This window comes from Salvelinus fontinalis, unplaced genomic scaffold (assembly GCF_029448725.1).
Source record: "Salvelinus fontinalis isolate EN_2023a unplaced genomic scaffold, ASM2944872v1 scaffold_0054, whole genome shotgun sequence".
In the NCBI taxonomy this organism is placed as follows: domain Eukaryota; kingdom Metazoa; phylum Chordata; class Actinopteri; order Salmoniformes; family Salmonidae; genus Salvelinus; species Salvelinus fontinalis.
The window spans coordinates 188,038-209,183 of NW_026600263.1; the positions used below are offsets into that span (position 1 = coordinate 188,038).

The following is a 21,146-nucleotide window of genomic DNA, read 5'->3' on the forward strand; positions in this document are numbered from 1 at the left end:
AACAGACCACTCTAAAATATATACAACATATATATAACATATATATAACATATTATCATGGATATACTTCTGCTTCCAGTCCTACAACATATGTACAACATATATACAACATATATATAACATATATTATCATGGATATACTTCTCCTTCCAGTCCTACAACATATATACAACATATATATAACATATATTATCATGGATATACTTCTCCTTCCAGTCCTAAAACATATATACAACATATATATAACATATATTATCATGGATTTACTTCTCCTTCCAGTCCTACAACATGTATACAACATATATACAACATATATTATCATGGTTATACTTCTCCTTCCAGTCCTACAACATATATACAACATATATATAACATATATATAACATATTATCATGGATATACTTCTCCTTCCAGTCCTACAACATATATACAACATATATATAACATATATATATAACATATTATCATGATATACTTCTCCTTCCAGTCCTACAACATATATATAACATATATACAACATTTATATAATATATATTATCATATATTATCATGGATATACTTCTCCTTCCAGTCCTACAACATATATATAACATATATTATCATGGATGTACTTCTCCTTCCAGTCCTACAACATATATATAACATATATACAACATATATATAACATATATCATCATATATTATCATGGATATACTTCTCCTTCCAGTCCTACAACATATATATAACATATATTATCATGGATATACTTCTCCTTCCAGTCCTACAACATATATATAACATATATACAACATATATACAGTGATCCCTCGCCACTTCGCGGTTCACTTATCGCGGATTCGCTATTTCGCGGATTTTCATAATGCATTTTTTATTTTTTTTTGGTGCATTGTGCTCTGCATTCTGATTCGCTAAAAACTCACTCCCGCTTCTTGTATCAAAACATGCTACGAATTGGACACGAGAGATGAGGAGGAAGGACTAACGCTTGGTCGCTTAGCAACCATGGTGCGAATGGCCACTGAACTTAAGCGAGTAGCTGAGGAATGGGACCCTTTGATGAGCCGTTTATTACAGTTCTCCAACGTAATCGATGGTGGCATGTCGGTGTACAAGGATCTTTTTGCAAAGAAGAAAAAAGAGCGACAACAGCTGCCTATCACTATGTTCTTCTCCCGAACAAACACACCTGCACCGCGGGCTTCAGAAGAAGAGAACACTGCAGAGCGCAGTCAGGATGCAGCGGCCCAGTCTGAAGAGCAGTGAAACGGCCTACACGTGAGTCACTGTATTTGTATACATGTAATAGTTGCTAATTGTAAAAAAAAAAAAAGTTTTCTATTTCGCGGATTTCACTTATCGCGGGTCATTTTCGGAACGTAACCCCCGCGATAAACGAGGGATTACTGTACAACATATATATAACATATATTATCATGGATGTACTTCTCCTTCCAGTCCTAAAACATATATACAACATATATATAATATATATATAACATATATTATCATGGATATACTTCTCCTTCCAGTCCTAAAACATATATACAACATATATATAATATATATATAACATATATTATCATGGATATACTTCTCCTTCCAGTCCTAAAACATATATACAACATATATATAATATATATATAACATATATTATCATGGATATACTTCTCCTTCCAGTCCTACAACATATATACAACATATATATAATATATATATAACATATATTATCATGGATATACTTCTCCTTCCAGTCCTAAAACATATATACAACATATATATAACATATATATAACATATATTATCATGAATATACTTCTCCTTCCAGTCCTACAACATATATACAACATATATATAATATATATATAACATATATTATCATGAATATACTTCTCCTTCCAGTCCTACAACATATATAATATATATATTGTGCGTGTGTGTGTGCGTGTGTGTGTGTGTGTGTGAGTGTGAGTGATTGAGAGTGTGTGTGTGTGTGTGTGAGATGGTGTGTGTGTGTGTGCGATGGTGTGTGTGTGAGAGTGTGTGAGATGGTGTGTGTGTGTGTGTGTGTGTGTGTGAGAGTGTGTGAGATGGTGTGTGAGATGGTGTGTGAGATGGTGTGTGTGAGAGTGTGTGAGATGGTGTGTGAGATGGTGTGTGTGTGTGTTCTCACCAGAGGGTTGTCAAAGATCTGCCACATGTCAGGATGTAGTCTGCTGGTGTTGTAGTTGGAGGAGGAGACCAGACGACCAAACTCATCCCGATTAGACACAAACATAAACACTCCCTGGAACAGGAAATATAGACATTCATATATACAGTGATGAACAGGGCCTTCAGAAAGCACTCACAACACTCCCTGTAACAGGAAATATATACATATATACATATATAAGATAAGATATAACATATATACAGTGATGAACAGGGCCTTCAGAAAGCACTCACACCCCTCCACTCTTCTGTGTTACAAAGTGGGTTTAAAAATGATTGAATTGTCATTTTGTGTCAATGATCGACACGAAACATTCTGGAATATCCAAGTGGAAGAAAGTCTTTCTGGGTCTCTAAGAGCTGTGAGTCTTTCTGGGTCTCTAAGAGCTGTGAGTCTTTCTGGGTCTCTAAGAGCTGTGAGTCTTTCTGGGTCTCTAAGAGCTGTGAGTCTTTCTGGGTCTCTAAGAGCTGTGAGTCTTTCTGGGTCTCTAAGAGCTGTGAGTCTTTCTGGGTCTCTAAGAGCTGTGAGTCTTTCTGGGTCTCTAAGAGCTGTGAGTCTTTCTGGGTCTCTAAGAGCTGTGAGTCTTTCTGAGTCTCTAAGAGCTGTGAGTCTCTAAGAGCTGTGAGTCTCTAAGAGCTGTGTGTCTTTCTGGGTCTCTAAGAGCTGTGTGTCTTTCTGGGTCTCTAAGAGCTGTGTGTCTCTAAGAGCTGTGTGTCTTTCTGGGTCTCTAAGAGCTGTGAGTCTCTAAGAGCTGTGAGTCTCTAAGAGCTGTGAGTCTTTCTGGGTCTCTAAGAGCTGTGAGTCTTACTGGGTCTCTAAGAGCTGTGAGTCTTCCTGGGTCTCTAAGAGCTGTGAGTCTTTCTGGGTCTCTAAGAGCTGTGAGTCTTACTGGGTCTCTAAGAGCTGTGAGTCTTTCTGGGTCTCTAAGAGCTGTGAGTCTTCCTGGGTCTCTAAGAGCTGTGAGTCTTTCTGGGTCTCTAAGAGCTGTGTGTCTTACTGGGTCTCTAAGAGCTGTGAGTCTTACTGTCTGGGTCTCTAAGAGCTGTGAGTCTTACTGTCTGGGTCTCTAAGAGCTGTGAGTCTTACTGTCTGGGTCTCTAAGAGCTGTGAGCTGTGAGTCTTACTGGGTCTCTAAGAGCTGTGAGTCTTTCTGGGTCTCTAAGAGCTGTGAGTCTTACTGGGTCTCTAAGAGCTGTGAGTCTTTCTGGGTCTCTAAGAGCTGTGAGTCTTTCTGGGTCTCTAAGAGCTGTGAGTCTTACTGGGTCTCTAAGAGCTGTGAGTCTCTCTGGGTCTCTAAGAGCTGTGAGTCTTTCTGGGTCTCTAAGAGCTGTGAGTCTTACTGGGTCTCTAAGAGCTGTGAGTCTTCCTGGGTCTCTAAGAGCTGTGAGTCTTTCTGGGTCTCTAAGAGCTGTGAGTCTTTCTGGGTCTCTAAGAGCTGTGAGTCTTACTGGGTCTCTAAGAGCTGTGAGTCTTTCTGGGTCTCTAAGAGCTGTGAGTCTTCCTGGGTCTCTAAGAGCTGTGAGTCTTTCTGGGTCTCTAAGAGCTGTGAGTCTTACTGGGTCTCTAAGAGCTGTGAGTCTTACTGTCTGGGTCTCTAAGAGCTGTGAGTCTTACTGTCTGGGTCTCTAAGAGCTGTGAGTCTTACTGTCTGGGTCTCTAAGAGCTGTGAGTCTTACTGTCTGGGTCTCTAAGAGCTGTGAGCTGTGAGTCTTACTGGGTCTCTAAGAGCTGTGAGTCTTTCTGGGTCTCTAAGAGCTGTGAGTCTTACTGGGTCTCTAAGAGTTGTGAGTCTTACTGGGTCTCTAAGAGCTGTGAGTCTTTCTGGGTCTCTAAGAGCTGTGAGTCTTTCTGGGTCTCTAAGAGCTGTGAGTCTCTCTGGGTCTCTAAGAGCTGTGAGTCTTTCTGGGGCTCTAAGAGCTGTGAGTCTTTCTGGGGCTCTAAGAGCTGTGAGTCTTTCTGGGTCTCTAAGAGCTGTGAGTCTTACTGGGTCTCTAAGAGCTGTGAGTCTTACTGGGTATCTAAGAGCTGTGAGTCTTTCTGGGTCTCTAAGAGCTGTGTCTCTCTCTGGGTCTCTAAGAGCTGTGAGTCTTACTGGGTCTCTAAGAGCTGTGAGTCTTCCTGGGTCTCTAAGAGCTGTGAGTCTTACTGGGTCTCTAAGAGCTGTGAGTCTTTCTGGGTCTCTAAGAGCTGTGAGTCTTTCTGGGTCTCTAAGAGCTGTGAGTCTTTCTGGGTCTCTAAGAGCTGTGAGTCTTTCTGGGTCTCTAAGAGCTGTGAGTCTTTCTGGGTCTCTAAGAGCTGTGAGTCTTTCTGGGTCTCTAGGAGCTGTGAGTCTTACTGGGTCTCTAAGAGCTGTGAGTCTACCTGGGTCTCTAAGAGCTGTGAGTCTTACTGGGTCTCTAAGAGCTGTGAGTCTTTCTGGGTCTCTAAGAGCTGTGAGTCTTACTGGGTCTCTAAGAGCTGTGAGCTGTGAGTCTTACTGGGTCTCTAAGAGCTGTGAGTCTACCTGGGTCTCTAAGAGCTGTGAGTCTTACTGGGTCTCTAAGAGCTGTGAGTCTTTCTGGGTCTCTAAGAGCTGTGAGTCTTACTGGGTCTCTAAGAGCTGTGAGCTGTGAGTCTTACTGGGTCTCTAAGAGCTGTGAGTCTTTCTGGGTCTCTAAGAGCTGTGAGTCTTACTGGGTCTCTAAGAGTTGTGAGTCTTACTGGGTCTCTAAGAGCTGTGAGTCTTACTGGGTCTCTAAGAGCTGTGAGTCTTTCTGGGTCTCTAAGAGCTGTGAGTCTTACTGGGTCTCTAAGAGCTGTGAGTCTCTCTGGGTCTCTAAGAGCTGTGAGTCTTTCTGGGGCTCTAAGAGCTGTGAGTCTTTCTGGGTCTCTAAGAGCTGTGAGTCTTACTGGGTCTCTAAGAGCTGTGAGTCTTACTGGGTCTCTAAGAGCTGTGAGTCTTACTGGGTATCTAAGAGCTGTGAGTCTTACTGGGTATCTAAGAGCTGTGAGTCTTTCTGGGTCTCTAAGAGCTGTGAGTCTTACTGGGTCTCTAAGAGCTGTGAGTCTTACTGGGTCTCTAAAAGCTGTGAGTCTTTCTGGGTCTCTAAGAGCTGTGAGTCTTTCTGGGTCTCTAAGAGCTGTGAGTCTTTCTGGGTCTCTAAGAGCTGTGAGTCTTTCTGGGTCTCTAAGAGCTGTGAGTCTTTCTGGGTCTCTAAGAGCTGTGAGTCTTTCTGGGTCTCTAAGAGCTGTGAGTCTTTCTGGGTCTCTAAGAGCTGTGAGTCTTTCTGGGTCTCTAAGAGCTGTGAGTCTTTCTGGGTCTCTAAGAGCTGTGAGTCTTTCTGGGTCTCTAAGAGCTGTGAGTCTTTCTGGGTCTCTAAGAGCTGTGAGTCTTTCTGGGTCTCTAAGAGCTGTGAGTCTTTCTGGGTCTCTAAGAGCTGTGAGTCTTCCTGGGTCTCTAGGAGCTGTGAGTCTCCCTGGGTCTCTAAGAGCTGTGAGTCTTACTGGGTCTCTAAGAGCTGTGAGTCTTTCTGGGTCTCTAAGAGCTGTGAGTCTTCCTGGGTCTCTAAGAGCTGTGCGTCTTTCTGGGTCTCTAAGAGCTGTGAGTCTTTCTGGGTAAGTCTCTAAGAGCTGTGAGTCTTTCTGGGTCTCTAAGAGCTGTGAGTCTCTAAGAGCTGTGAGTCTTTCTGGGTCAATATTTGCCCATTTATTCTTGTCATAATTGAGATTCTTCAAAGTAGCCACATCTTTCCCTTGACGACAGCTTTGCACACTCTTGGCATTCTCTCAACCAGCTTCACGAGTTAGTCACCTGGAATGCATTTAATTTATATATATATATATATATATATATATATATATATATATATATATATATATATATATATATATATATATATTTACCTTTATTTAACTCGGCAAGTCAGTTAAGAACAAATTCTATTTTCAATGACAGCCTAGGAACAGTGGGTTAGATTTTTACCTTGTCAGGGGATTCGATCTAGCAACCTTTCTGTTACTGAGTGTGCAAAGCTGTCATCAAGGCAAAGGATGGCTACTTTGAAGAATCTAAAATCTAAAATATATTTTGATTTGTTTAACACTTTTTTGGTTACTACATGATTCCATGTGTTATTTCATAGCTTTAATGTTTTCCCTTTTTTTTTTACAATGTAGAAAACAGTAAAAATAAAGAAAAATCCTTGAATGAGTAGGTGTGCCCAAACTTTTGACTGGTACTGTATATATAAACAAATGGTATCTCCCAGCCTTGCAGACACCATATCAGGGTCCATATCATAATATATCATATATAACATTACATATATAATATATACCTGGTCTCGTACGGCCCTGCAGAACACCATATCAGGGTCCATCCCCTCCTGGCTGTACAGACTGATCTGAGACAGTCTACCTCTCAAGACTGACCCCTTTATCATGTAGACCTGGGTTATATAGGGAACGTTCCATAGTCCACTACAGAGATAGAGAACATATAGAATATATAGGCTTATATAGAGAACATCCAGAATATACAGAGTTATATAGATAACATATATAATATATAGGGTTATATAGATAACATATATAATATATAGGGTTATATAGATAACATATATAATATATAGGGTTAACATATAGAAAATATAAAGTTAGTTGAAGTCAGAAGTGTACATACACCTTAGCCAAATACATTTAAACTCAGGTTTTGATTAGATGTCCTAACCGACTTGCCAAAAATACTGTTTGTTCACAAGAAATGTGTGGAGTGGTTGAAAAATGAGTTTTAATGACTCCAACCTAAGTGTATGTAAACTTCCTACTTGAACTATATATAGGGTTAACATATAGAATATATAGGGTTATATAGTGTGTGTTTGTGTACTCACACTCTCTTGCCCTGTACGATATCGATGTAGTCTTCAGATCGAGAATAGAACCCCTCAGGACTCAGAGCTCCCCAGAAGTTTGACCACAGTTTGCCATGTCTGGACAACATGGGGGCTATCACTGACCTGGAGACAGACAGAACATGTGTTAGTTAGCCTCTTGAAGCTAGGAGGCAGAGTAAGCTGCCTATTTCTCAGATCCAGATGCTAGAATATGCATATCATTGACAGATTAGGATAGAAAACACTCTAAAGTTTCCAAAACTGTCAACATATTGTCTGTGAGTATAACAGAACTGATTCTGCAGGCGAAAACCTGAGAAAATACAACCCGGAAGTGACTTCTATTTTGAAAAATCCCTGTTCCATTGCCTGCCTATCCTCGATTTAAAGGGATATCAACCAGATTCCTTTTCCAATGGCTTCCACAGGTTGTGAACAGGCTTTAGAGATAGTTTCAAGCTTTTATTCTGAAAAAATGAGCGAGAGTTATCAAAACACGTCAGTGGATAGACGGATGTCCCTCCATTAGTTGATGCGCTCGACACTGGTTGCTCGACATTTTCTTTCTCTCCAGTATTTAATAGTTTACAGTCCGGTTGAAATATTATCGATTATTGATGTTAAAAACAACCTGAGGATTGATTATTAAAAACGTTTGACATGTTTCTACGAACTTTACGGATACTCTTTGGAATTTTCGTCAAGCCTTGATGACCTGTCTAAGGCTGTGGAATACTGTACATAACGTGCCAAACAAATGGAGGTTTTTGAATATAAAAATAATCTTTATCGAACAAAAGGAACATTTATTGTGTAACTGGGAGTCTCGTGAGTGCAAACATCCGAAGATCATCAAAGGTAAGCGATACATTTTATTGCTTTTCTGACTTTCGTGACCAATCTACACTGCTGCTAGGTGTTCTTAATGTTTTGCCTAGTGATCGATAAACTCACACAAACGCGTGGATTGCTTTCGCTGTAAAGCATATTTTCAAAATCTGACACGACAGGTGGATTAACAACAAGCTAAGCTGTGTTTTGCTATATTGCACTTGTGATTTCATGAATATAAATATAATATAATCTATAATATAAATCTTTTTATATATTTTTTTATTTGGTGCTCTGCAATTTAGCGGTTGTTGATGAAGGGAATCGTGCGTCAAGAAGTTAAACCTAAAAACGGGATAAAGAGTTAGGGCATAGGGTTCAGTGTTTTAGATATAATCAGGTATTTGTTTTATTTTACCTTTATTTAACTAGTCAGTTAACAGGGGCAGTATTGAGTAGCTTGGATGAAAGGTGCCCAGAGTAAACTGCCTGCTCCTCAGTCCCAGTTGCTAATATATGCATATTATTATTCGTAATGGGTAGAAAACACTCTGAAGTTTCTAAAACGGTTTGAATGATGTCTGTGAGTATAACAGAACTAAAATGGCAGGCAAAAACCTGAGAAGTAATCCAAACAGGAAGTGGGAAATCTGAGGTTGGTCGATTTCCAACCCAGCCCCTATTGAATATTGACCATGCGTGTTCACATGAGAGGGACCTCTGTTCCATCGCACATCTGATGTCAATGTAATTCTCCGGTTGGAACGTTATTCAAGATTTATGTTAACAACATTCTAAAGATTGATTCATTACATCGTTTGACATGTTTCTACTGACTGTTACGGAACTTTTGGACATTTCGTCTGCTTTTAGTGAACGCACTTCCTGACTTTGGATTAAGATGATTAAGATTCCTGATGTGGAATAAGACAAAGGGTGTGAATACTTTAGGAAGGCACGATGACAACATCAGGGTTAGTATGTAGGGCGTAGGGTATAGGGTGTAGTCTGTAGTGTTTAGGGTGTGGAATAAGACAAAGGGTGTGAATACTTTAGGAAGGCACGATGACAACATCAGGGTTAGTATGTAGGGTGTAGGGTATAGGGTGTAGTCTGTAGTGTTTAGGGTGTGGAATAAGACAAAGGGTGTGAATACTTTAGGAAGGCACGATGACAACATCAGGGTTAGTATGTAGGGCGTAGGGTATAGGGTGTAGTCTGTAGTGTTTAGGGTGTGGAATAAGACAAAGGGTGTGAATACTTTAGGAAGGCACGATGACAACATCAGGGTTAGTATGTAGGGTGTAGGGTATAGGGTGTAGTCTGTAGGGTGTAGGGTATAGGGTGTAGTCTGTAGTGTTTAGGGTGTGGAATAAGACAAAGGGTGTGAATACTTTAGGAAGGCACGATGACAACATCAGGGTTAGTATGTAGGGCGTAGTCTGTGGGGTTTAGTGTGTAGGGTGTAGTGTACAGGGTGTAGTGTATAGTGTACAGGGTGTAGCGTATAGTGTGTAGTCTGTGGGGTGTACGGTGTCATCTGTAGGGTGTAGTCTGTAGGGTGTCATCTGTACGGTGTAGTCTGTAGGGTGTAGTCTGTTGGGTGTAGTCTGTAGGGTGTAGTCTGTACGGTGTAGTCTGTAGGGTGTACGGTGTTGGGTGTAGGGTGTAGTCTGTAGGGTGTACAGTGTAGTCTGTAGGGTGTAATCTGTAGGGTGTAGTCTGTAGGGTGTACAGTGTAGTCTGTAGGGTGTAATCTGTAGGGTGTAGTCTGTAGGGTTAGTGTATAGGGTGTAGTGTATAGGGTGTAGTGTATAGGGTGTAGTCTGTAGTGTGTAGTCTGTAGGGTGTAGTGTGTAGGGTGTAATCCGTAGGGTGTAGTCTGTAGGGTATAGGGTGTAGTGTATAGGGTGTAGTGTATAGGGTGTAGTCTGTAGTGTGTAGTCTGTAGGGTGTAGTGTGTATGGTGTAGTGTGTAGTCTGTAGGGTGTAGTCTGTAGGGTGTAGTCTGTAGGGTGTATGGTGTAGTGTGTAGGGTGTAGTGTGTACGGTGTAGTGTGTAGGGTGTAGTCTGTAGGGTGTAGTCTGTAGGGTGTAGTCTGTAGGGTGTAGTCTGTATGGTGTAGGGTGTAGGGTGTAGTGTGTACGGTGTAGTCTGTAGGGTGTAGTCTGTAGGGTGTAGTCTGTAGGGTGTAGTGTGTAGGGTGTAGTGTGTAGGGTGTAGTGTGTACGGTGTAGTGTGTAGGGTGTAGTCTGTAGGGTGTAGTCTGTAGGGTGTAGTCTGTAGGGTGTAGTCTGTAGGGTGTAGTCTGTAGGGTGTAGTCTGTAGGGTTAGTGTATAGGGTGTAGTCTGTATGGTGTAGTGTGTAGTCTGTAGGGTTAGTGTATAGGGTGTAGTCTGTATGGTGTAGTGTGTAGGGTGTAGTCTGTAGGGTGTACGGTGTAGTGTGTAGGGTGTAGTGTGTACGGTGTAGTGTGTAGGGTGTAGTCTGTAGGGTGTAGTCTGTAGGGTGTAGTCTGTATGGTGTAGTCTGTATGGTGTAGTCTGTAGTGTGTAGGGTGTAGTGTGTACGGTGTAGTCTGTAGGGTGTAGTCTGTAGGGTGTAGTCTGTAGGGTGTAGTGTGTAGGGTGTAGTGTGTAGGGTGTAGTGTGTACGGTGTAGTGTGTAGGGTGTAGTCTGTAGGGTGTAGTCTGTAGGGTGTAGTCTGTAGGGTGTATGGTGTAGTCTGTAGGGTGTAGTCTGTAGGGTGTATGGTGTAGTGTGTAGGGTGTAGTGTGTACGGTGTAGTGTGTAGGGTGTAGTCTGTAGGGTGTAGTCTGTAGGGTGTAGTCTGTATGGTGTAGTCTGTATGGTGTAGTCTGTAGTGTGTAGGGTGTAGTGTGTACGGTGTAGTCTGTAGGGTGTAGTCTGTAGGGTGTAGTCTGTAGGGTGTAGTGTGTAGGGTGTAGTGTGTAGGGTGTAGTGTGTACGGTGTAGTGTGTAGGGTGTAGTCTGTAGGGTGTAGTCTGTAGGGTGTAGTCTGTAGGGTGTAGTCTGTAGGGTGTAGTGTGTAGGGTGTAATCCGTAGGGTGTAGTCTGTAGGGTATAGGGTGTAGTGTATAGGGTGTAGTGTATAGGGTGTAGTGTATAGGGTGTAGTCTGTAGTGTGTAGTCTGTAGGGTGTAGTGTGTATGGTGTAGTGTGTAGTCTGTAGGGTGTAGTCTGTAGGGTGTAGTCTGTAGGTTGTAGTGTGTACGGTGTAGTGTGTAGGGTGTAGTGTGTACGGTGTAGTGTGTAGGGTGTAGTCTGTAGGGTGTAGTCTGTAGGGTGTAGTCTGTAGGGTGTAGTCTGTAGGGTGTAGTCTGTAGGGTGTATGGTGTAGTGTGTAGGGTGTAGTGTGTACGGTGTAGTGTGTAGGGTGTAGTCTGTAGGGTGTAGTCTGTAGGGTGTAGTCTGTAGGGTGTAGTCTGTATGGTGTAGGGTGTAGGGTGTAGTGTGTACGGTGTAGTCTGTAGGGTGTAGTCTGTAGGGTGTAGTCTGTAGGGTGTAGTGTGTAGGGTGTAGTGTGTAGGGTGTAGTGTGTACGGTGTAGTGTGTAGGGTGTAGTCTGTAGGGTGTAGTCTGTAGGGTGTAGTCTGTAGGGTGTAGTCTGTAGGGTGTAGTGTGTAGGGTGTAGTCTGTAGGGTTAGTGTATAGGGTGTAGTCTGTATGGTGTAGTGTGTAGTCTGTAGGGTTAGTGTATAGGGTGTAGTCTGTATGGTGTAGTGTGTAGGGTGTAGTCTGTAGGGTGTACGGTGTAGTGTATAGTCTGTAGGGTGTAGTCTGTAGGGTGTAGTCTGTAGGGTGTAGGGTTTAGGGTGTAGTCTGTAGGGTGTAGTCTGTAGGGTGTAGGGTTTAGGGTGTAGTCTGTAGGGTGTAGTCTGTAGGGTGTAGGGTTTAGGGTGTAGTGTATAGGGTTTAGGGTGTAGTATTCTTACTTGTTCTCTTCTATCAGGATACGGAGAACATCAGGGTTGACGACGACAACATCAGCATCGATACTGAAGTAGTAATCACACCGACTGTCCTTCTTACACGCCTCCCTACACACACACACACACACACAATCCAGACACAACACACACACACACACACAAAGACACCACACACACCACACACACACATACATAAGTGTTCAGGGTTCCCTCCTCATGTTCTACGCAGCTCATTGTTACAATAACAGTGTGTAGGGTTCCCTCATGTTCTACGCAGCTCATTGTTACAATAACAGTGTGTAGGGTTCCCTCATGTTCTACGCAGCTCATTGTTACAATAACAGTGTTTAAGGTTCCCTCCTCATGTTCTACGCAGCTCATTGTTACAATAACAGTGTTTAAGGTTCCCTCCTCATGTTCTACGCAGCTCATTGTTACAATAACAGTGTTCAGGGTTCCCTCCTCATGTTCTAAGCAGCTCATTGTTACAATAACAGTGTTCAGGGTTCCCTCCTCATGTTCTAAGCAGCTCATTGTTACAATAACAGTGTTCAGGGTTCCCTCATGTTCTAAGTAGCTCATTGTTACAATAACAGTGTTTAGGGTTCCCTCCTCATGTTCTAAGCAGCTCATTGTTACAATAAAAGTGTGTAGGGTTCCCTCATGTTCTAAGCAGCTCATTGTTACAATAACAGTGTTTAAGGTTCCCTCATGTTCTAAGCAGCTCATTGTTACAATAACAGTGTTTAAGGTTCCCTCCTCATGTTCTAAGCAGCTCATTGTTACAATAACAGTGTGTAGGGTTCCCTCCTCATGTTCTAAGCAGCTCATTGTTACAATAACAGTGTTTAAGGTTCCCTCCTCATGTTCTAAGCAGCTCATTGTTACAATAACAGTGTTTAAGGTTCCCTCCTCATGTTCTACGCAGCTCATTGTTACAATAACAGTGTGTAGGGTTCCCTCCTCGTGTTCTAAGCAGCTCATTGTTACAATAACAGTGTTTAAGGTTCCCTCCTCATGTTCTAAGTAGCTCATTGTTACAATAACAGTGTGTAGGGTTCCCTCATGTTCTAAGCAGCTCATTGTTACAATAACAGTGTTTAAGGTTCCCTCCTCATGTTCTAAGTAGCTCATTGTTACAATAACAGTGTGTAGGGTTCCCTCATGTTCTACGCAGCTCATTGTTACAATAACAGTGTTTAGGGTTCCCTCATGTTCTACGCAGCTCATTGTTACAATAACAGTGTGTTGGGTTCCCTCCTCATGTTCTAAGCAGCTCATTGTTACAATAACAGTGTGTAGGGTTCCCTCCTCATGTTCTAAGCAGCTCATTGTTACAATAACAGTGTTCAGGGTTCCCTCCTCATGTTCTAAGCAGCTCATTGTTACAATAACAGTGTTTAAGGTTCCCTCATGTTCTACGCAGCTCATTGTTACAATAACAGTGTTTATGGTTCCCTCCTCATGTTCTAAGCAGCTCATTGTTACAATAACAGTGTGTAGGGTTCCCTCCTCATGTTCTAAGCAGCTCATTGTTACAATAACAGTGTGTAGGGTTCCCTCATGTTCTAAGCAGCTCATTGTTACAATAACAGTGTGTAGGGTTCCCTCCTCATGTTCTAAGCAGCCCATTGTTACAATAACAGTGTTTAAGGTTCCCTCCTCATGTTCTAAGTAGCTCATTGTTACAATAACAGTGTGTAGGGTTCCCTCCTCATGTTCTAAGCAGCTCATTGTTACAATAACAGTGTGTAGGGTTCCCTCCTCATGTTCTAGGTGTAATCCTCACACAGCCATGGTTCTAGCCTGGTCCTGTTGTAGGTTCTCCTCCGGTCCGACCAGCCTGGCGTCAGGGAACAGAACACGATGCTTCTCCCAGAACCGCTGAATGTTCTGCTCATGATACACCACCTAACACGCACACAATTACACACCATCACACACTATTACACACCATGATACACTATTACACACCATTATACACCATCACATACTATTACACACCATTACACACCATCACATACTATTACACACCATGATACACCACCTAACACGCACACAATTACACACCATCACACACTATTACACACCATTACATACAACTACACACCATCACACACTATTACACACCATCACACACTATTACACACCATCACATACTATTACACACACAATATCACACTATTACACACCATGATACACCACCTAACACGCACACAATTACACACCATCACACACAATTACACACCATCACACACTATTACACACCATCACATACTATTACACACACAATATCACACTATTACACACCATGATACACCACCTAACACGCACACAATTACACACCATCACACACTATTACACACCATGATACACTATTACACACCATTACACACCATCACACACTATTACACACCATGATACACTATTACACACCATTACACACCATCACATACTATTACACACCATTACATACAATTACACACCATCACACACTATTACACACCATCACACACAATTACACACCATCACACACTATTACACACCATCACATACTATTACACACCATCACATACTATTACACACCATCACATACTATTACACACCATGATACACTATTACACACCATTACACACCATCACACACTATTACACACCATGATACACTATTACACACTATTACACACCATCACACACCATTACACACCACCTAACACACAATATCACACCATTACACACAATTACACACCACCTAACATGCACACAATTACACACCATCACATACTATTACACACCATCACACACAATTACACACCATGATACACCACCTAACACGCACACAATTACACACCATTACACACCACCTAACACACAATATCACACCATTACACACAATTACACACCACCTAACATGCACACTATTACACACCATCACACACCATTACACACCATCACACACAATTACACACCATGATACACCACCTAACATGCACACAATTACACACCATCACACACCATTACACACAATTACACAACATTACACACCATCACGCACCATTACACAATCATACACCATTACACACCATCACACACCATTACACACCATTACACACTCACCATCTCACACAATGACACACAATCACACACCATTACACACCATCACACACCATCTCACACAATTACACACCATCACACACAATCACACACAATCACACACAATCACACACCATCACACACTATTACACACCCTCACACACTATTACACACCATGATACACTATTACACACCATTATACACTATTACACACCATTATACACCATCACATACTATTACACACCATTACACACCATCACATACTATTACACACCATTACATACAATTACACACCATCACATACAATTACACACCATGATACACTATTACACACCATTACACACTATTACACACCATTACACACCATCACATACTATTACACACCATTATACACCATCACATACTATTACACACCATTACACACCATCACATACTATTACACACCATTATACACCATCACACACTATTACACACCATTATACACTATTACACACCATCACACACCATTACACACCATCACACACAATTACACACCATCACACACAATTACACACCACGATACACCACCTAACACGCACACAATTACACACCATTACACACTATTACACACCACCTAACACACAATATCACACACCACCTAACATGCACACAATCACACACCATTACACACAATTACACACCATCACACACCATCACACACCATCTCACACCATCTCACACAATCTCACCATAAGGTGTTGAAGTGTTTGAAATGTTTAAATGTATTGTGAAAAACTGAGTTTAAATGTATTTGGCTAAGGTGTATGTAAACTTCCTGTATATCTCCATACTAACATTCATTTGTACGGGTTACCTTCAGATGAGTTCCGTGACACTTGTAGGATGGCGTGTTAGGCTGGTGTGTTAGGGTGTTTGGGGTTGTGGTGTGGTAGGGTGTAGGGTGGTGTGGCAGGGTGTAGGGTGGTGTGGTAGGGTGTAGGGTGGTGTGTTAGGGTGTTTGGGGTTGTGGTGTGGTAGGGTGTAGGGTGGTGTGGCAGGGTGTTTGGGGTTGTGGTGTGGTAGGGTGTAGGGTGGTGTGGCAGGGTGTAGGATGGTGTGGTAGGGTGTAGGGTGGTGTGTTAGGGTGTAGGGTGGTGTGGTAGGGTGTAGGGTGGTGTGGCAGGGTGTTTGGGGTTGTGGTGTGGTAGGGTGTAGGGTGGTGTGTTAAGGTGTAGGGTGGTGTGTTAGGGTGTAGGGTGGTGTGTTAAGGTGTAGGGCGGTGTGGTAGGGTGTAGGGTGGTGTGTTAGGGTGTTTGGGGTTGTGGTGTGGTAGGGTGTAGGGTGGTGTGGTAGGGTGTAGGATGGTGTGTTAAGGTGTAGGGTGGTGTGGTAGGGTGTAGGGTGGTGTGGTAGGGTGTAGGTTGGTGTGTTAAGGTGTAGGGTGGTGTGGTAGGGTGTAGGGTGGTGTGGTAGGGTGTAGGTTGGTGTGTTAGGGTGTTTGGGGTTGTGGTGTGGTAGGGTGTAGGGTGGTGTGTTAAGGTGTAGGGTGGTGTGGTAGGGTGTTTGGGGTTGTGGTGTGGTAGGGTGTAGGGTGGTGTGGTAGGGTGTAGGATGGTGTGTTAAGGTGTAGGGTGGTGTGGTAAGGTGTAGGGTGGTGTGGTAAGGTGTAGGTTGGTGTGTTAGGGTGTTTGGGGTTGTGGTGTGGTAGGGTGTAGGGTGGTGTGGTAGGGTGTAGGGTGGTGTGGTAGGGTGTAGGGTGGTGTGGTAGGGTGTAGGGTGGTGTGGCAGGGTGTTTGTGGTGTGGTGTGGTAGGGTGGTGTGGTAGGGTGTAGGGTGGTGTGGCAGGGTGTAGGGCGGTGTGGTAGGGTGTAGGGCGGTGTGGTAGGGTGTAGGGCGGTGTGGTAGGGTGTAGGGTGGTGTGGCAGGGTGTTTGGGGTTGTGGTGTGGTAGGGTGCAGGGTGGTGTGGTAGGGTGTAGGGCGGTGTGTTAGGGTGTAGGGTGGTGTGGTAGGGTGTTTGGGGTTGTGGTGTGGTAGGGTGTAGGGTGGTGTGGTAGGGTGTAGGGCGGTGTGTTAGGGTATAGGGTGGTGTGTTAGGGTGTAGGATGGTGTGTTAGGGTGTAGGGTGGTGTGGCAGGGTATTTGGGGTTGTGGTGTGGTAGGGTGCAGGGTGGTGTGTTAGGGTGTAGGGTGGTGTGGTAGGGTGTAGGGCGGTGTGGTAGGGTGTAGGGCGGTGTGGTAGGGTGTAGGGCGGTGTGTTAGGGTGTAGGGCGGTGTGTTAGGGTGTAGGGCGGTGTGTTAGGGTGTAGGGCGGTGTGTTAGGGTGTAGGGCGGTGTGTTAGGGTGTATGGCGGTGTGTTAGGGTGTATGGCGGTGTGTTAGGGTGTATGGCGGTGTGTTAGGGTGTAGGACGGTGTGTTAGGGTGTAGGACGGTGTGTTAGGGTGTAGGACGGTGTGTTAGGGTGTAGGAGAGTGTGTTAGGGTGTAGGGCGGTGTGTTAGGGTATAGGGTGGTGTGTTAGGGTATAGCGTGGTGTGTTAGGGTGTAGGGTGGTGTGGTAGGGTGTAGGGTGGTGTGGCAGGGTGTTTGGGGTTGTTGTGTGGTAGGGTGTAGGGTGGTGTGGTAGGGTGTAGGGTGGTGTGGTAGGGTGTAGGGTGGTGTGGCAGGGTGTTTGGGGTTGTGGTGTGGTGTGGTAGGGTGGTGTGGTAGGGTGTAGGGTGGTGTGGCAGGGTGTTTGGGGTTGTGGTGTGGTAGGGTGTAGGGTGGTGTGGTAGGGTGTAGGGTGGTGTGGCAGGGTGTTTGGGGTTGTGGTGTGGTAGGGTGTAGGGTGGTGTGGTAGGGTGTAGGGCGGTGTGGTAGGGTATAGGGTGGTGTGTTAGGGTGTAGGATGGTGTGTTAGGGTGTAGGGTGGTGTGGCAGGGTGTTTGGGGTTGTGGTGTGGTAGGGTGCAGGGTGGTGTGGTAGGGTGTAGGGCGGTGTGTTAGGGTGTAGGGTGGTGTGGCAGGGTGTTTGGGGTTGTGGTGTGGTAGGGTGTAGGGTGGTGTGGTAGGGTGTAGGGCGGTGTGTTAGGGTATAGGGTGGTGTGTTAGGGTGTAGGATGGTGTGTTAGGGTGTAGGATGGTGTGGCAGGGTATTTGGGGTTGTGGTGTGGTAGGGTGCAGGGTGGTGTGTTAGGGTGTAGGGTGGTGTGGTAGGGTGTAGGGCGGTGTGGTAGGGTGTAGGGCGGTGTGTTAGGGTGTAGGGCGGTGTGTTAGGGTGTAGGGCGGTGTGTTAGGGTGTAGGGCGGTGTGTTAGGGTGTAGGGCGGTGTGTTAGGGTGTAGGGCGGTGTGTTAGGGTGTAGGACGGTGTGTTAGGGTGTAGGACGGTGTGTTAGGGTGTAGGAGAGTGTGTTAGGGTGTAGGAGAGTGTGTTAGGGTGTAGGAGAGTGTGTTAGGGTGTAGGGCGGTGTGTTAGGGTGTAGGACGGTGTGTTAGGGTGTAGGAGAGTGTGTTAGGGTGTAGGAGAGTGTGTTAGGGTGTAGGGCGGTGTGTTAGGGTGTAGGACGGTGTGTTAGGGTGTAGGACGGTGTGTTAGGGTGTAGGACGGTGTGTTAGGGTGTAGGACGGTGTGTTAGGGTGTAGGAGAGTGTGTTAGGGTGTAGGACGGTGTGTTAGGGTGTAGGAGAGTGTGTTAGGGTGTAGGACGGTGTGTTAGGGTGTAGGAGAGTGTGTTAGGGTGTAGGACGGTGTGTTAGGGTGTAGGACGGTGTGTTAGGGTGTAGGAGAGTGTGTTAGGGTGTAGGAGAGTGTGTTAGGGTGTAGGGCGGTGTGGTAGGGTGTAGGGCGGTGTGTTAGGGTGTAGGAGAGTGTGTTAGGGTGTAGGGCGGTGTGTTAGGGTGTAGGGCGGTGTGTTAGGGTGTAGGGCGGTGTGTTAGGGTATAGCGTGGTATGTTAGGGTGTAGGGTGGTGTGTTAAGGTGTAGGGTGGTGTGGTAGGGTGTAGGTTGGTGTGTTAGGGTGTTTGGGGTTGTGGTGTGGTAGGGTGTAGGGTGGTGTGGTAGGGTGTAGGGTGGTGTGTTAGGGTATAGGGTGGTGTGTTAGGGTATAGGGTGGTGTGTTAGGGTATAGGGTGGTGTGTTAGGGTATAGGGTGGTGTGTTAGGGTGTAGCGTGGTGTGTTAGGGTGTAGGGTGGTGTGTTAAGGTGTAGGGTGGTGTGGTAGGGTGTTTGGGGTTGTGGTGTGGTAGGGTGTAGGGTGGTGTGGTAGGGTGTAGGGTGGTGTGGCAGGGTGTTTGGGGTTGTGGTGTGGTAGGGTGCAGGGTGGTGTGGTAGGGTGTAGGGCGGTGTGTTAGGGTGTAGGGCGGTGTGTTAGGGTGTTTGGGGTTGTGGTGTGGTAGGGTGTAGGGCGGTGTGTTAGGGTGTAGGGCGGTGTGTTAGGGTGTAGGGCGGTGTGTTAGGGTGTAGGGCGGTGTGTTAGGGTGTAGGGCGGTGTGTTAGGGTGTAGGGCGGTGTGTTAGGGTGCAGGGCGGTGTGTTAGGGTGCAGGGCGGTGTGTTAGGGTGCAGGGCGGTGTGTTAGGGTGTAGGGCGGTGTGTTAGGGTGTAGGGCGGTGTGTTAGGGTGTAGGGCGGTGTGTTAGGGTGTAGGGCGGTGTGTTAGGGTGTAGGGCGGTGTGTTAGGGTGTAGGGCGGTGTGGTAGGGTGCAGGGCGGTGTGGTAGGGTGCAGGGCGGTGTGTTAGGGTGCAGGGCGGTGTGTTAGGGTGTAGGGCGGTGTGTTAGGGTGCAGGGCGGTGTGGTAGGGTGCAGGGCGGTGTGGTAGGGTGCAGGGCGGTGTGGTAGGGTGCAGGGCGGTGTGTTAGGGTGCAGGGCGGTGTGTTAGGGTGCAGGGCGGTGTGTTAGGGTGTAGGGCGGTGTGTTAGGGTGTAGGGCGGTGTGTTAGGGTGTAGGGCGGTGTGTTAGGGTGTAGGGCGGTGTGTTAGGGTGTTTGGGGTTGCGGTGTGTTAGGGTGTAGGGCGGTGTGTTAGGGTGTAGGGCGGTGTGTTAGGGTGTAGGGCGGTGTGTTAGGGTGTAGGGCGGTGTGTTAGGGTGTAGGGCGGTGTGTTAGGGTGTAGGGCGGTGTGTTAGGGTGTAGGGCGGTGTGTTAGGGTGTAGGGCGGTGTGTTAGGGTGTAGGGCGGTGTGTTAGGGTGTAGGGCGGTGTGTTAGGGTGTAGGGCGGTGTGTTAGGGTGTAGGGCGGTGTGTTAGGGTGTAGGGCGGTGTGTTAGGGTGTAGGGCGGTGTGTTAGGGTGTAGGGCGGTGTGTTAGGGTGTAGGGCGGTGTGTTAGGGTGTAGGGCGGTGTGGCAGGGTGTTTGGGGTTGTGGTGTGGTAGGGTGTAGGGCGGTGTGGCAGGGTGTTTGGGGTTGTGGTGTGGTAGGGTGTAGGGTGGTGTGGCAGGGTGTTTGGGGTTGTGGTGTGGTAGGGTGTAGGGTGGTGTGGCAGGGTGTTTGGGGTTGTGGTGTGGTAGGGTGTAGGGCGGTGTGTTAGGGTGTAGGGCGGTGTGTTAGGGTGTAGGGCGGTGTGTTAGGGTGTAGGGCGGTGTGGTAGGGTGTAGGGCGGTGTGGCAGGGTGTTTGGGGTTGTGGTGTGGTAGGGTGTAGGGTGGTGTGTTAGGGTGTAGGGCGGTGTGTTAGGGTGTAGGGCGGTGTGTTAGGGTGTAGGGCGGTGTGGTAGGGTGTAGGGCGGTGTGGCAGGGTGTTTGGGGTTGTGGTGTGGTAGGGTGTAGGGTGGTGTGTTAGGGTGTAGGGTGGTGTGTTAGGGTGTAGGGCGGTGTGTTAGGGTGTAGGGCGGTGTGTTAGGGTGTAGGGCGGTGTGGTAGGGTGTAGGGCGGTGTGGCAGGGTGTTTGGGGTTGTGGTGTGGTAGGGTGTAGGGTGGTGTGGCAGGGTGTTAGGGTGTAGGGCGGTGTGTTAGGGTGTAGGGTGGTGTGTTAGGGTGTTAGGGTGTAGGGTGTAGGGCGGTGTGTTAGGGTGTAGGGCGGTGTGTTAGGGTGTAGGGCGGTGTGTTAGGGTGTAGGGCGGTGTGTTAGGGTGTAGGGCGGTGTGTTAGGGTGTAGGGCGGTGTGTTAGGGTGTAGGGCGGTGTGTTAGGGTGTAGGGCGGTGTGTTAGGGTGTAGGGCGGTGTGTTAGGGTGTAGGGCGGTGTGTTAGGGTGTAGGGCGGTGTGTTAGGGTGTAGGGCGGTGTGTTGTGGTGTG

General features: G+C 45.9%; 1 protein-coding gene across 7 annotated transcripts in view; it reads right to left on the bottom strand.

Moving 5' to 3' along the window:
* The window catches only part of plod3 (procollagen-lysine, 2-oxoglutarate 5-dioxygenase 3), a gene marked incomplete at its 5' end in the record, with an annotated part of 109,785 nt that overhangs the window by 25,061 nt on the left and 63,578 nt on the right, over window positions 1-21,146 (bottom strand). For all 7 annotated transcript variants that reach the window (XR_008757634.1, XR_008757632.1, XR_008757635.1 and 4 more), the window contains 5 exon segments: window positions 2,172-2,285; window positions 6,530-6,671; window positions 7,085-7,210; window positions 11,877-11,981; window positions 13,663-13,784. Coding sequence is in view for 1 of the 7 variants with exons in the window: in XM_055911181.1 (XP_055767156.1) it covers window positions 2,172-2,285; window positions 6,530-6,671; window positions 7,085-7,210; window positions 11,877-11,981; window positions 13,663-13,784 (609 nt within the window).